The 17206-nt window shown below is 40.0% G+C and overlaps 1 protein-coding gene across 1 annotated transcript in view; it reads right to left on the bottom strand.

Annotated features, from left to right (window-relative positions):
- The window catches only part of HHLA1 (HHLA1 neighbor of OC90), a 35274-nt gene extending 18324 nt beyond the window's left edge, over positions 1-16950 (bottom strand). Inside the window, exons 1-7 of the mRNA XM_060772764.2 lie at positions 16878-16950; positions 14276-14356; positions 12898-12981; positions 12729-12812; positions 10688-10771; positions 9582-9638; positions 7582-7668 (exon numbers count right to left, since the gene is read on the bottom strand). Coding sequence (XP_060628747.2) covers positions 7582-7668; positions 9582-9638; positions 10688-10771; positions 12729-12812; positions 12898-12981; positions 14276-14356; positions 16878-16950 — 550 coding nt within the window. The remainder of the gene's footprint in view (positions 1-7581; positions 7669-9581; positions 9639-10687; positions 10772-12728; positions 12813-12897; positions 12982-14275; positions 14357-16877) is intronic.
- Positions 16951-17206: the final 256 nt, after the last annotated feature.

The raw sequence follows: 17206 nt of genomic DNA, 5'->3' as shown, positions 1-17206 counted from the left end.
ATCAGAGTTCTAGTAAGAACCATTTTGGATGTCAAGATGCTAAAATATATCATTCTTTACCACTCTTGTTTGGTGGGTTATATTTGTCTAAGTTTTCTTTTCTTTTTTAATAATACAGAATAAAGTTTTCTTGTTTATTTGTCCTCACTTGTCCTCAATAACCTGGCATCTCTGCTTTGGTTTTGCTCAGACTTTAATGGGAATGCTACTGTAAAGTCCATACTTTTATGTAGTTCAGATAGATTATTCAATTCTCTTATTTTTGCTTGTTGTACATATTCTGATGGTAAAAGCTTGCATGGTGCAGTGGTTTGAGGGTTGGGCTGGAGCTCTGGAATACCAGGGTTTGAATGTAGTTGGTTTCATGGGGATTTGAACCCTGATCTCCAAGCCATAATCCAACACTCAGACCACTATACCATGCCTCATCATAAAAATATACAATTTTTGAAGCAAGATAAGCACAGGTAGACCTATTCCTTTTGGCATCAGTCCCTAACTCAATTAATTTGTTTCACATTTCATAGGACCTCATCCCATAGGACCTCATTTCATAGGACCTCATCCCATGTAAGTTTCCCCTGTTTTATATCGGTTTTTGCATGCTGGCAAAATGGAGTGCCACAGAGGCCATCCTATGATGCTCGGCCACTTCTGTAGGAATCCATCATGCCAGCACATGAAAATAGATAGAAGATTATGTTTTCAGGAGCCGGGTGTTACCCAATCCTGACTGAAGGAAGTGGGTCCAAGAAGGAAGAGGGGGAAAAACTGTGAAATGACATGGGTATGGGCAATCCATGGTTCTAAATGGTTCTAAAGTACATACAAAACTAAAGTTCTGGTGGTGAAAACTAGGGGGCACTGGTGCTTTGCTTCTATAGTGTTCCTAAAGTTCTGGTGGTGAAAATTTCAGAACTTTAACAAAACTTTCAAAATTTCATTATTATTTCATTATTGGCAAATTTTATGACCAAACCAATTAGGAACTGCCATTTATAACAAAAATTTGAATGTTTTGTTAGAGTTCTGACATTTTCACCACCAGAACTTTAGCAACACAGTAGAAGCAAAGCACCAGTGCTCCCTAGTTTTCACCACCAGAACTTTAGTTTTGTAAGTACTTTAGAGCCACTTAGAACCATGGATTGCCCATGCCTAATGGCCAGCCGAAGATGGACTTTGCCAGGCTAAGACGAGTTCCCACTCTTCCCAAAACATTCTCCTATTTTCCACAGCTTCTCTCCTGCCAATGGGATAACATCCATATTCAATTTAGACAATATATTTAATTTATATAAAATGGTTCTAACTCACAAGGAGGGGGATGGGTCTTCAATGCATCTCGTTTTTGTTCAGTAGATGGGGAAGCCAATGGCACAGGAACACCTGTTGCTGAAAGTGTGAAATGTTATCTCTCCACGCTCTTTGATCTGAACTAAATTTGAGCATTGCATCGCATCTTTGTATGAGAATGAAATATGAACTCAGTATGATGTGGGTTTCTTAAACTTGAAAATGTTCATGAATTTTCAGGTTCTCGATTGGCAAAATATAGGGCAAAACCTGGGCATGTTTTTACAAAATTGTGTATGTGCATAACATTTCTGAACATCACAATATTTGTCTGATACAGTAGAAGATAGGCAGGCAAGCAGGCAGGCAGATATTTCCATTCTTCCTAGAGATGATGGCCATTGAAACAAGCAAACACAATTTCTTAGTAGAGTAACTTGAATGAAGCCAAAGAACTGATTTAAAAGGAAAATAGGCAATATCAAAAAATACCTCAATTTGTTGAACATTTATGGATTTGCTTTCAGAAATGAATTACTTTTCATCGAAGGCCGTCATGGCCGGAATCACTGGGTTATTGTAGGTTTTTCCGGGCTATATGGCCATGTTCTAGAGGCATTTCTCCTGACGTTTCGCCTGCATCTATGGCAAGCATCCTCAAGCATCCTCACCTCGCTACCTCTGAGGATGCTTGCCATAGATGCAGGCGAAACATCAGGAGAAATGCCTCTAGAACATGGCCATATAGCCCGAAAAAACCTACAATAACCTGAATTACTTTTCCTTCAAGGATATCTTATAGATATGATTAACCCTATGGTATAGCAACATAGGTACATCACGGAGTATTGAATAAATACAAATTGAAAAGAAATGTTGAATGTTTGTATAAACAGGTTTCCAAGAATTCTATTATATCATGAAACAGCTTAAAAATCTGAATTAGAGAACATCTGAAACAACTCTTAATTCTGAAGATAATCAGACATGAAGTGTAGGAAGATTAAAAAAAGTTCTGCTTGATCAGACCAAAAGCTCAGCGTCTCACTTCCTACCGTAATTAACTAGAGCATCTTCAGTAGACCTTCAAACAGGGCTTGAGCACAATTGTTGTTTGCATGTCATGATGAAAAAAATGTAATTAGAAATGCAATGTAATCATTATGTTTGGATGTCATGATAAAAGTATAATGAGAAATGTATTGTAATCGGCTTGTCATTACAAGAATTATTCTTGTGATGAGATTTTTTCTCATTTCATATTTTTCTCACATCAATCAAGAGGTTTTGTTTTCTTTTAAAAATGCAAAGTAATAGCAAAGCAAGAAATAGTGAAACAAGTATGAGTTATTTTTCCTAATGTGTGGTGAGTAATGGTAATGAGATAGTAATGAGATATCTTACAACTACCATGTCAGGCTACACACAGAAGCTATTGAAATCCACAAGCATACGGACAATTTTGACAGAAAGGAAGAAACCATGAAAATTGACAAAATCTGGCTACCAGTATTTAAAAAACTCTAAAATTATAACAGTAAATAAAGGACAACACTCAGATACAGGGGGACCCCAGACAAGAAACAATCAGGGACAGCTAATTAGTAATTACCTCTGAACAAAGGATTCCCCCAGGCAGTAGCAAGCCACACCTAAAAGCTGTCAGGCCATCAAATGCTACTCAAGGTGGCCAACTGAAACATTCACACCTGGCTCCAACAAACAAGAGTACTTTCTCCCACCGTGAACATTCCACAGATATATAAACCCAATTTTCCTAGTTTCCAACAAATGTCACAACCTCTGAGGATGCCTGCCATAGATGCAGGCAAAATGTCAGAAGAGAATGCTTCTGGAACATGGCCATATAGCCCAAAAAAACTTACAACAACCCAGTGATTCCATCCATGAAAGCCTTCAACAATACGGTAATGAGATATTTTTCAGACATCACCAGAATCTTACTGGAATCTGATGTCTTCATGAGTTCCACTAGTGAACTAGATGGACATTTTTATCCAAGAGGAATAGCCACATTCAGGACTGCAGTAGTAGAATTTTTCCTACCACGCTACTGCTCATAGGTGTATATTTGAAGGTGATGCATATTGTACACTGAGTATGGATACAAGTTGTCAGTGCATGTATATTGAGCTCTGCACATTGCCCATGAAACGTTATGAGTGTCTTGGAAAGACACCTATGACATCCCAAACCATGGGGTTATATTGTGAAGACACCTATAAATAAATAAATGCTTATAATACCAAGTTATAAACATTCATTAAAGTTACTCTGGAGAACATCTGCTCATCCTTTTAATGTATAAAGTAGGCTTTGCTAATCTCTATGGTTGACCTTCTCCTTCTTTCCAACTTTGTACATTGGAAACTTACTTGGTATGGGTTGTGTTCCAGATGGAATGCCATGGCTTGTCAAAGGAGTAGAGGAAGAAGCCAGTTGGGTGGGGGAAATTTTCCAGTCTTTTAGAGCATTAGTGTAAAGCCAGGAGACTTGGAAAGATGACACATCAGAGCCTTTCAATCCAGACGTCTTTGGCCACATGGTGAACTGTGAGGAGGTGGTCGCATCTTCTTTTCTAGCAATGGTCCAGGTTTTTGCAGTTCTCTTTGGAGCTGAGGGGGGGGGGGGGGGGACAGATAATGTGACATAGTGACCCCATGCAAATAAAGAGATACTACTATATTTAATATTACATCCCTATTCCTTGCATTCTTAAAACTCACTAAATGGTGTTGGAGCCTCAGGGGAACCCTCATAACTTTCTGCAGGAGCAAGAGGTGGTGTTGAAAGTGCAGGAGGAGCAGATGATGCTTCAACAGATGGGATGTCATATGTCTTCAAGGCAGTGGTCTGTAGCCATGAAGGCAACCGTGCCAGGGGAACTTCAGAGCCTTTCAAACTTGCAGACTCCACAAATATAGGATGATGTATAAGGAGCTTCTCTTTTTCTTTCAAGGGAGCATTCTGTGCCCAAATAGGCATCTTTGTAGCTAAAATGCATTGAAGGAGAAGGAGAAGGAGAAGGAGAAGGAGAAGGAGAAGGAGAAGGAGAAGGAGAAGGAGAAGGAGAAGGAGAAGGAGAAGGAGAAGGAGAAGGAGAAGGAGAAGGAGAAGGAGAAGGAGAAGGAGAAGGAGAAGGAGAAGGAGAAGAATAAATGTTAGAATTGCTCCTGGCATCGTGTTTGATTTGTGTTCCCAGTAAAACTTGGCTGTAAATTGCTACAGTAAAGTACAGAAAACAGATAATTAGACTGACTGATTGCTTTATATAACACTTTTTGCTTTAAAAATTGAAATTAAGCGGTGTTTAAAGGGATAAAAATGATTATTTAAACCCAGTAAAATAAAATTAAAACATTTTGTACAAACCAGGGGCAGTTGAGATGATTAAAACTTTGGAATATCTCTGTATTAACACTAGTTCTTCCATGGATAACTCAGCACCAGAAGCCCTCCTGACTCTATAGGTAGAAAGCTAACCTATCGATTAGACTATGTATTGTGCACTATTTGGGACTTGCCATGGAAAATTTTCAGGAGCTGTAGCTATTACAAGATACAGGAGTCATAATAGTGTATTTCAGAGACCACATAACACCAGTATTGCAAGGACTGTACTGCTTCTAAGCTCACTTTAAAGAGTTTTCGTGGCCAACAAAGCTCTAAATGACTTGGGGACAGACTATCGGAAAGTCTATGGAGAATCAGAATAAATGGCATTTTGGATCAGAATCCAAAATGACCTTAACAGAATGGACAGCTGGGCCAAAACTAAAAAAATGAATGTCTTAAAGGACAAATGTAAGGTCCTAAACTTAGGCAAAATAAATGAAATGCAGAGATAAAAAATGGGTGTGACATTGGGCATGACAAAATTAGATGTGAAAGTAACATAGAAGTCTTAGAAGAACACAAGCTGAACATGACTCAGAAGTGGGATGTGACAGGTAAAAAGGCAACAAATGGAGCAACAGGGAGGTAAGTGTGAAGAGGTCCCTAGACTGTATCAATAGGAATAGGTGGAGCAGAGGTCAAATCCCCATTGGGCCAAGTTAAGCAGGCCCAGGTCTGGAAAATCCTGTGATAGGTTCACCCTAGGATCACCTTAAGTTGGAAATGACTTGAAGGCACACAACAACTACAACTGCTATAACTAATTGCATCCATCAAGTTCCACAATGTGATTTCAGTTTGCTGGGAGGGTGGGACTTGGAGCTGCACACTTGTTTTAGGATTAGGATTATTCTGGGGAAAGTGAGCATTGGCCCACCACCACTGTCATAGTTTTTAAAAAAATGCAGAAATCTATTTTACCCCCCCCCCCCCCCACCAAGGACTTTGGATTTTTGAAACTGGATTGATTTCAAAAAATGTAGGTCTACTTATTGAGAGACATATTCCTGAGGAAGAACTTTTTGACTGTGAGAGCCGTTCAGCAGTGGAACTCTCTGCCCCAGAGTGTGGTGGAGGCTCCTTCATTGGAAGCTTTTAAGCAGAGGCTGGATGGCCATCTGTCAGGGGTGATTTGAATGCAATATTCCTGCTTCTTGGCAGGGGATTGGACTGGATGGCCCATGAGGTCTCTTCCAACTCTATGATTCTATGATTCTATCTATGATTCTTCTATTTGCTGGAGAACCACAGTACCGTTTGAAAATTATAAATAAAAAGATTTCTATCAATCAAGGAAAAGCTTCATGAGAACCTCCACTCCTCTTAAAGCTCCCCTGGCAACATGAAGAGCATCCCTCTGGGCAGCTAAACCAGGAAATCCCAAGTGGATGTCCTCCCACAAGGGTTTTCCTCCAGGGGAAAACCAAGAATGGGCAACATGGAAGTTCCTGAATGGACTTAGAAGTGGAGTGGGCAGATCAAAAGACAACCTGGTAAAATGGAACCAACCAAAAGAATCCTCCACCTTGTGTGACTGTGGAGCAGAACAAACAACTCAGCACCTGTATGCTTGTCCTCAATGCCCTACCTCATGTATAGAGAAAGAATTGCTGAAAGCTACAGACAATGTGGTCGCTGTTGCCAGTTTCAGTCAAAAATTATTTAGCTGCTTGTGCTCCTTCAATTTTTATCAGTTTTATACTTATGTATGTAATGCTTTTGACACGAAACAAATAAATAAATTTCTATCAGTCATCAAAAACCATTCCCAAACCTCCAGACGTATTTGCCAGTAATTCTAGTAACAATGATCATTAAAAAAACAAATTCATTGGTCAACTAATGTAACCTGAACAGCTCTAATAAAAAATTTAGATGTTTAAACCAGAGGATACTTGCTCACTTTTAAACGTCCATGTGCCTTTTGCACTATCGCTTAAAACCTTGTCAGCATCTTCCCAGAAAGGCTTCCAACCAGGATGGATCAGGTTTAAATCTTTGAGGGAGAAGGGACAGAAAAATGGTTTGATGCAGAAAATGTTGTGACCATATCCCAAAGGGAAGAGTAGGGTACAAAACCGCAGAGAGAATAATTTAATTATTTAACGGGCAGCTCAATCATCTTTAATCCCCCAACAACACAGAATGGGAAGCAATAACAAGAACAGATTCTACAAGCAGAAATATTCTAACCAACACTTCAGAAGATCTGAATAGAAAGTAAATAAATAACAACAACTTTATTTTTATACCCCACCTCCATCTCCCCAAAGGGACTCGGGGTGGCTTACATGGGGCCAAGCCCAGTAACACAGAGTTAAAACATAGCATATAAAATATAACAGTAATATAAAACAACATAAAACAACATTATTTGTTGTTCATTCGTTCAGTCGTCTCCGACTCTTCGTGACCTCATGGACCAGCCTACGCCAGAGCTCCCTGTCAGCCGTCACCACCCCCAGCTCTCTCAAGGTCAGTCCAGTCACTTCAAGGATGTGGAAAACAACTTCAAGGAAACACTTCAAGGAAAACAACATTATACCAATAATAAAACAACAAAACAACCAACATAAGCAATAACCAAGGACATACTTCAAGTAATTGCAATTAAATATTATAGAGGGAAATTAGCTTTGAGGAAGGACACTGAAGGATGACATAGGCATATCTAATGCTCTTTGAATCACTATTTAAATTGCATGTCCATCTAGCTGCAGAAAACAGATTTCTCTGCAACATTAATGGGCCCTAATACAGAAGGAAAACCTTCTAAATAAAAGAGTATAGCCAATTCATTCAACTCAATTACTGTTCTCATTGCTCAACACTCGTAAATCTTAATTTGTTAATTCAGCATCTACTTACCCAAGAGATCAGACACATTACCAGAAAAGGTGTAATTAATAACCGGAGATTTCTCAATTGCTTCCCATAATTCGGACACATTTCTGCCTAAGGGAAAAATAGACTCAAGAGAGGCTGCTGAAAATCAGAGTACATTCAGACAAATGATTACCACAATTAGTGACCAGGGAATAGTCTTGAGTAGTAAGAGGCGGAATAGTGATAGATTTTAATGTGAACTTTAATGGATACCAGGATGCCAAATCCTATCCTCCTCAAATACAGTATGCATCTTTAATAGCATATTTAAAGTTCACAGGAAAACCCAACATGGCTCTGCCATCCCATGGAGCCACTAGCCACTCCTGCTTTAACTATTCCTTTCTAACACTGAAGAATTCCAAGTATGAGAAATTGATGCTTAAAGAACCAGAATAATGACCTCCACTTTTTGCTATCTCATTCCCCTTTCTCTAAAGCAGGGGTTCTCAAACTGTGCTCCAGGGAGCCCTTAGACTCTTTGGGTTATAATGAGGGGCTTTGCGGTGCCATGCTCTTTCCAGGCTCCTCCTCTTTCTTTCTCTGGAGAAATGTAGGGACATTAAATTTTTGAGCTGCTGAAACAACAACAACAACATCAGCAGCATCATCCCAGGGTACAGACCCTTTCTCTCCCACCACCCTCACTACCCAGACTCTCACCACCTAGAGCCTTCTCACTTTCTTTACTTCCAAAACCCTATTTCCCTCCTGCTGCTTTGACTGCGTTTTTCCTGCATGACAGAAGGGGGTTAGACTAGATGGCCTCTGGGGTTTCAGCTATTATTATTACTACTACTACCACTACTACTATTATTACTATTATTACTACTAAAAAGGCTGTGTAGCCATCCTGTTGGGGGTTCTTTAATTATGCTTTTCCTGCACAACAGAAAGGAATTGGATTGGATGGCTCCGGGAGTCTTCAATTGAAATATTGTTTATATTTATGTTGGTTAAGATTGTTTGTAATTTTAAATACTGTATTGTTCTTTCACTCCCAATCTATCTGCCACTAGCCCAGCCCATGCCTAATGTACATTATATATAATACAATATATAATATGTAACAGGCATGGATAAACTTCGGCCTTCCTGGTGTTTTGGACTTCAACTCTCCCAATTCCTAACAGCTGGTCTGTGTCTAATATATAAACATTTCTTGGGGCCCCATGAGAAACTTTTGCTTTGAAAAGGGCTCCAAGTCCACAGCTGAAAAAGTTTGAGAACCCCTGCTCTAAAGAAAAGGGAATGGAATCTCCAACCAATTACAAATGCAGGAACCAGCCTTAATATACACAGAACATTGGTTTATCTTAGCCCAACACTGTTTGAAGTTACTGGAGAGTGGAATCTGATTGAACATTAGAAGAAACATCTTGACAATGGGAGTCATTTGGCAATAGAACCAATTGCCCAGAGAAGTGGCAAGTTCTCCTTCTCTGAACATCTTTGAAAAGAAAACTGGGCAGCTACCTGTTGAGATGCTTTGGATGGAGGTCCTACACTGAAGGGGGCTGGACACAGTAGCCCATGAGGCACCATCCAACTCTATGATTTTTTTAACATAGAGGGAGGAGTATGCAAAGGGAACTTATGGCACCTTAGAAACTAATTCAGAGAACAAAGTAGGTCAGATGATGAATGTCATCCATTGATGTAAGAACTCCATTAGATCTTGGGCTAAGCCTTTTATTCTGTGGGTCATGGAGCATTAGGAATCAGTTTTTTCATAACTAGTGGTGAGAGAGTCCAAGCTTGAAATGCTTCTCTTATATCAAAAAATTCTAGACACAGAATACTAACATCCCAGGATTGGAATTTCTTTTGGTATCTTGGCTTAATGTGGGGAGGATTTAAGTATGCAATGCCCCACATAAAATGGTAGGGTCTAAGAAAGGCTGTGAGTCAGTGTGATTTCCAAATACAGAGGTTGGCCCTGAGATAAATGCATGGGAAGGGAAAGGAGACATTCTGCTTACCTGTGCGACCTGACATAACACAAATATAGACGCAGTCTGTGTCGTTACTCTGGGTGACTGAAAAAAAGACAGATGCTTCAGTAGCATTACCCTCCCCTGGGGCTAGGTGAATGTAAATTGCTCAATGGACATTCATGACTGAGCAAGGATTCAAATCATGATGGCCCAGAATCCTAGTTCAGCATCCAAACTGCTATGCTATACCAACACCTTTACTGGCTTAAGTAAGATTCATTAAACTAAATTCCAAACTAATGTTCCAAGCACCATCCAAAGAAGGACAAAAGAACTCAAGAACATCTCGTGGACAAAAAAAGGCTGAAGAAATCCAACACCTGGCAGATACCCATGATCCTCAGGTATTTTTCAAAGCCACAAAGGTCATCTATGGACCAAGAAAGCATGGCATACACCCTCTACGCTTATCAGATAGAACCAAACTTCTAAAGGACAAAAAATCAATTGTACGACATTTGAAAGAACACTACCAAAGCCTCCTGAATCATAGCTCCAATGTGGCTGAAGAGGTTCTCTCACAAATCCTGCAACAACAAACCAGGAATGAGCTTGCAGCAATGCCTAGTTTGGAAGAAGTCAGCAATGCCATCAACCAACAAAAAAAATAACAAAGCCAGCAGAACTGATGGGATCCCTGTTGAAATCTTTAAAGAGGGAAGACTTGAGCTGACACAACAACTCCACCAACTCATTGAAAAAGTAAGGGTGACCGAGAAAATCCCAGCAGATCTCAAGGATGCCACCATCATCACCATTCATGAAGGCCTAAGTCTTCAAAAGGATTATTTGAGAAGATGCAAGACTAGTTTACGTGAGAATGTTGTTGATTATGAGAGATAATCCCATGCCTTCCAGCAATTTCCTGGGTCACCTTCTAACATTTAAGGGAGGGGAATTCCTTCTGATCCAAACAAGTATTAACTAAATGAGACTTCCTCATGAAGCAAAGATATTGAACTGTAAGTAAAACTCAGAAAATGCTTTCTTGGATTTTTTTTTAAAAAAAATGCACACACAAATTAACAAAACGGAGATATTTTTTGAACTAGCCTTGGACTGTATAAGCCAAAATTGGTAGTCATTCTTACCAGACAAAATGGAAGTCGACTTGAAGATTTCAGTCAGATAACTGGTGGTGTTTCCAACAATATCAACGAGCAAAGCTGTGAAATCTAGACAAAGAAAACAAGTGTTCTTACAATCTGAGACTCAAAAATTTTACTCTGCAACCAGAGATTAAGAGCCAAGATTTGTGCTATATTACACATCCCTTTAGAAAGGAAAAAAAAGATTAAGGGCAGAAATTGACAATGACCACTTTGATTTTGAATGCAGACATAACAGACACAGTAACTATTTCCTGTAACCATCTAATAACTCAGTCTAACATCTTAATTAAAAAGAGATCAAAACAAAAGGATGCCAAGACTCATTTTAAAGTTGGCCAAGAAAGGGCTGGCAAATCTGTGGAGGTGGGGAGGGGAGGCGGCACAAATATGCTGCAGTCACAACTAAAAAGAGAGGCATTGGGAAGCAATGGGTTTAAGGCTATTGCACTTTCTGGAAATTACTTACCACCTTGACAATTACACTTTAAATCCAGTTGTAAACTCCCAAATATTGTAAGCCTATTGAATTGCATTTGTGCTTGTATTGACCTATGATGTCCTCACTGATTTGAAGGGTCTTACCTAGTTTGAACGAACTGATGCATTTTTGAACATATTGCCTCCATCAATTGACTCATTTTGATCCATTACAGACATATAAATTTTAACCTCTTCAAGAAAAGCTGGGTATATGTTGGGGTCATTTTGCAATATATTTTGCAATAGGATTGTTTGAGGTGATGGCAAGCAAAGTTGTGATTGCTCCCAAACCAACGAAATAATGAGTCAACACAATAATGTGGGTTAAACTATGGGTAACGTTTATTAAATGTTACCGATCAGTCTCTATGGGAACTGCACCAATTTAAGGGCATGAACTTGTTGTGTATATATATGAATCAAGGCAAGTGACCATCCAAGACCTATTCCTCATCTACTAACTGTTGATTCCAGAGTGACCATTCATGGAAACGGATGGAAAATTCCATCCCAATTCCAGAGGATATTGGGACCAGAACTCTCCCTGCTCAAGGCCATTGCTGTTCACCCTCACCTCGGTTCTTTTAACTGCAGTTGAGGGTTTCCATTCATGGCCTACACCACAAAGGGGTGCCTTAGGTGCACACTGAGATGTAAACCTATCCAGGCCTGTAACCAGGATTTTGATTCGGGGGAGGGGGTTGAGTCTGAGTGAAAGAGGGTCTACCCTAGCAAACCTTTTGTATCATTACCCCAATACCCCCATGCATATGGGATATATTGAGCATGGTGATCAGATCATGATATGAATAAACATAACAGTTTAAATAATGTACCAGTAAGACCTTTTCTTCGCAGACCACCATGATAATTATTTGGGGGGGGGGGGGGTATGAAGCCCCCAAAGCCCCCCCCCCCAGCTACATTCCTGAACCTATCCTTGTTTTTCCACATTATAGCCTATTTAAAGCTCACTCACACAATTAACTCTGGATTGAGCAGTGTAGGGTAGGTAAAAAAAAACCCTAAGACACGGGTAGGAGGGATTCCCATATAGCCCCAATGGTGACCCTTAATGTACACTGTTAAAGGGCAGGGTGGGTCAAAGCTCTGAGCTGGAATGGAGAGCAGGGCAGGGGTCCACCCCATGTTGGTCCTGCCCCTTCCAAGTCCTGGTCAGGGCTATTTTTAAGGCTCTCCCTTCACTGGAAGGGAGCAAAGTGCCTTCCTCCCCCTCATCTTGAGGTGGATGGAAGCAATTCTGGTGGCAGATCTATGATATTGACATAAAATAGATATACTTTCATAATGAACCTTCCTTCAGGATGTTTACCTGCTTTAAGAAAAAGCTAAAATGGGAGGGTTTAAAGCAGAAAGTAAAGAATAAGTCATAGGGCTATCATCCCACTGCCCCATCATAGATAACCAACAAGATATTGCAATGCTTACTCATAAATAGAAGAAGAAAGATTGGGTGTTTTCCTCAACCACTTCAGCAAGATCTTCCAAACAATAGGCACCATTTTCCCATATGACTCACCTGTCAAATCATTTGTTCTGTTGTTTAGGCAATAGCAGTATCTCATGGGGAACTTAGTGGGGTCAACATTCTTCAAGTTGGATACTGTGAACAAAGGAAGAGGGAAGCAACATGAAATTGGTTGTATGCATCTTAGAAATTTTAGTGAAGCAGTGTTTGGAGAACTTACTGTTGTAGATGACTATGGAGACCTTATGGAAAGCATAAGAGCTGTATGATGTAATACTCAGCAAAGAGAAGAACCTATTGTTGCCTGTGGAAATATAGGTAAAAAAATAATCAACATATTGCAGTTGAATAAAACAGCCAAACAGGACAATGGTTTCAGACAAAACCTTGATCCCCAAAGGATATTATAATTTAATAAAATGACTGAGATCAAATTTGTTTAATGCATTGTCAAATTCTTTCATGGCTGGAATCATTGGGCTGTTGTAGGTTTTTCGGGCTATATGGCCATGTTCCAGAATGATTCTCCCCTGATGTTTCACCTGCATTTATGGCAAGCACCCTCAGAGGTTGTGGATTCTGTGTGGAAAGGTTGGCCCAATTCTATCATTCATGGGGTTCAGAATGCTCTTTGATTGTAGGTGAACTATAAATCCCAGCAACCACAATTCCCAAATGTCAACATCTATTTTCTCCAAACTCCATCACTGTTCACATTTGGGCATATTGAGTATTTGTGTCCAGTTTGGTTCAGATCCATCATTGTTTGAGTCCACAGTGCTCCCTGGAGGTAGGTGAACTACAACTTCCAAACTCAACATCAATGCCCACCAGACTCTTCTAGTATTTTCTGTTGGTCACGAGGGTTCTGTGTGCCAAGTTTGGTTCAATTCCATCACTGGTGGAGTTCAGAATGCTCTTTGATTGTAGGTGAACTATAAATTCCAGTAACTATGACTCCCAAATGAGAAAATCAATCCTGCTTCAACCTCACCAGTATTCAAGTTTGGGCATATCAGGTATTTGTGCCAAATTTGGTCCGGTGAATGAAAATACATCCTGCATAGCGGGTATTTACATTACAATTCATAACAGTAACAAAATTACAGTTATGAAGTAGCAATTAAAATAATGTTATGGTTGTGGATCACCACAACATAAGGAACTGTATTAAGGAGTTGTAGCATTAGGAAGGTTGGGAACCACTGCTATAAAAAGATGGAGTAGCATTATGCTCCTTCCCTTAACAGTGAACACTTTCTCTGTCTCAATACTCGCACATTTCAGAGCTTGATTCATTAAAACTATTTTAGCAACAATTTTGAAATCCATTTTTTCAAATTACTAAATGTCATTGGTTTAACTTCTGAGTAATAGTGTATTTTGCCAATTTAACTTTTAAAAGCTTTTAAAAAGTAATTTACATTATTTTTCGTTTAATGATTTAACTGACTAATTAACATGAATTCTATTAATTTTCTTTATATTTAAATATTAACAGATTAATTTTTCTTTAAGAAAGTCATAAACATGCAGTAGTGCCAACTACACAACTTTCAAATGCTGGGAAAAACTAGTAAATAAATTGAAGCTTTTACCTTTGAGAGCTGTACTTAACATCCCGTTGACCAGTTCAGTCAGGTTAAATGCTGCCAGATCAAGTGTTTTAGCAGGCAGCTCTGGAAAAACAGAAGAAGTCAGTTTTAATGAATGCTGACATTTAGAGTTGCAAGACCTCCTGTCCCCAAATATCTCAAAATGCTTAACTCGGCAACGAAATGTAAGAAGAGAAGGACAGTTTAGTGCTGCCGTGTATTTGAGTGGCCATACCAGGGATGCACACATTGACAAACTCAATAAAGTCATTTCAAGGAATCCTGTTAAATCAAAGGTTGAGCCAACACTTCTGCAAATTCAAGGAGTCTAAGCTGGGACTAACAATTGGATCTTGTTTCTTTCAGAGCATCTGTGGGTGTATCCTATCCATTACAGGTTTAAAGGCGTGTGCAAGTGACTTCAGATTGCTTGTTGGCATATGGCAATCTCTAATTTCATAGGATTTTCTTAGGCAAGGAATACTCAGAGATGGTTTAGCCTGTTCCTTCCTCTGAAATTGCACTTGATATTCATTGATGATGATGATTATTATTTATTATTATTTACAGTTCTTATATTCCGCCCTTCTCACCCCGCAGGGGACTCAGGGCGGATTACAGTAAACACATATATGGCAAACATTCAATGCCAGTTTGACAAACAACATTTAACAGACAAAGGCTATTTAACTTTTTTTCTGGCCGCCAGGGGAGCAGCTGCTTTTCATCGTCCATCAACGACACCAATGAAGTTCTTCCGCATTCCACATTCCCCGGAGTCTTCTTTCTTTATGGCCTCATAAATTAGTTAAATTTAGCCTCCCACACAAGGTGGTGCCTTGTTTTCCTACTTGACAGATGCATCTGTCTTTCGGGTTGCAAAGGTCGACAACGGGCTACACAATGGCTGGACACCCACTCCAGCCTGGGCTGGCTTCGAACTCATGACCTTTTGGTCAGAGTGATCTTAATGCAGCTGACACTCAGCCAGCTGCGCCACAATCCCGGTCTCCCATCCAAGTACTAACCAGGGCTGAACAGAGCTTAAAAAGACAATGCCATGCAAGAAAAGTAGAGCAAGTTGAGTGTGAACAGCACCGGGACTGTGGTGCAGCTGGCTGGGAGTCAGTTGTATTAAGATCACCACTGACTGAAAGGTCATGAGTTTGAAGCCAGCCCGGGTCAGAGTGAGCTTCCAACCAATTTGTGTAGCTTGCTGTTGACCTTAGCAGCCTGAAAGACAGTTGCATCTGTCAAGTAGGAAATTTAGATACTGTGTATGCAGGGAGGCTAATTTACCTAATTTATGACGCCATAAAAATCTCCAGCAAGCATGCAAAGAATGAGGAAGTACTTAATCAGTGTCACAAATGGATGGTGAAGCAACACCTCCCCTGGTGACCAGAATACCCTCATCAAAAAGCTGGAATGTTAAATTGCCTCTGTGTCTGTCTATATATGTTGTGTGTCTATGGCACTGAATGTTTGACATGTATATGTTCATTGTAATCTGCCCTGAGTCCCCTGTAGGGTGAGAAGGGCAGAATATAAATACTGTAAATAAATAAATAAACTGCTGAAGAATTCATTTTCATAGCAGAAAGCACTCACTAAATAGGGTTGTCTGATACTCAGTTTGAATTTCGTTGTGATTTTTCTAATCCTACCAGAATTCTTATCCAATCTTTGTTTGTTAGTCTTTGCATTTTCACCTTATTTGCACATGGTCCTCTTGGTATTTTGGACTTCAGCTCCCAGATATCCTCACCGTTGGATGGAGCATCTGAGAGCTGAAGCCAATAAGACCCGGAGGACCAATGTTTGGGAATTGGAAACTACTGAAAGCTACAATCTAGACAAGATACAGAAGGAAAAGGGAAGAGGTTGGGCTGGTCTTTAGCTACAAGCTACAGAAAATCTTGCTGATCAAAAGGTCAACAGTTCAAGCCTGGGTTGGGGTGAGCTCCCACCATCAGCTCAGTTTCTGCTCACATAGCAGTTCAAAAAAGCAATGTGAGTAGATAAATAGGTATCGCAGGGAAGTAATACAAGGCCCCCATGCGGACATGCCGACAAGTTGATTGGGAGAGCGTCTAAGGACAACAAAGCTCCTCAGCATGGAAGATGGAGCAACAGCGCCCCCGTCCTGCCATGGCTGGAGTCGAGCACACCCTCCAGATGCCGGAAATGGAAAAAGATGGGAAGCCTTTACCTATGTTTCTGTACTGTCTGTCTTTCTTAACTGTATAACAGCATTGAATGTTTGCCATATATGTGTACTGTAATCTACCCTAAGTGCCCTCAAGGAGATAGGGCAGAATATAAATAATCTATATATTAATATCATTTTTTTTGTCGTGTCAGGAGTGACGTGAGAAACTGCAAGTTGCTTCTGGTGTGAGAGAATTGGCCATCTGCAAGGACGATGCCCAGGGGATGCCTGGATGATTTGATGTTTTTATCATCCTTGTGGGAGGCTTCTCTCATGTCCCCGCATGAGGAGCTGGAGCTGAAAGAGGGAGCTCATCCTCCTCTCCCCAGATTCGAACCTGCGACCTATCATTATTATTCTATATCTTGCTAATGTTTCCAAGAAATGACTTACCTGCAGTAGCCAGCACTGCCACCCGGTCTTCTTTTTTGATTTCTCCCTTTGTGGTTGCAGCTGCAAAAAGCATTTAACACCAAAAGCAGACATCCTAAAATCCATGTTTCAAAAAGATCTAAAACTTAATTTTAAATGACATGAGTGAAAGGGATAAAAGGTCTGCTGGAGGATATTCACGTGGTGTGATATGAACTTTCTAAAAAGTTTGACTAGAAAAAAATGGCTGGCTGAGGACTGGGGTGTAATGCATGTTTAACCTAGATTTAGGACAATATCTAAGCATTAGTTGCCAATAGACCTATTTAATCAAATGGAACTTATAGAAT

Source organism: Anolis sagrei, chromosome 4 (genome assembly GCF_037176765.1).
Source record: "Anolis sagrei isolate rAnoSag1 chromosome 4, rAnoSag1.mat, whole genome shotgun sequence".
In the NCBI taxonomy this organism is placed as follows: domain Eukaryota; kingdom Metazoa; phylum Chordata; class Lepidosauria; order Squamata; family Dactyloidae; genus Anolis; species Anolis sagrei.
This window is presented reverse-complemented; position numbering and strand designations above follow the sequence as displayed.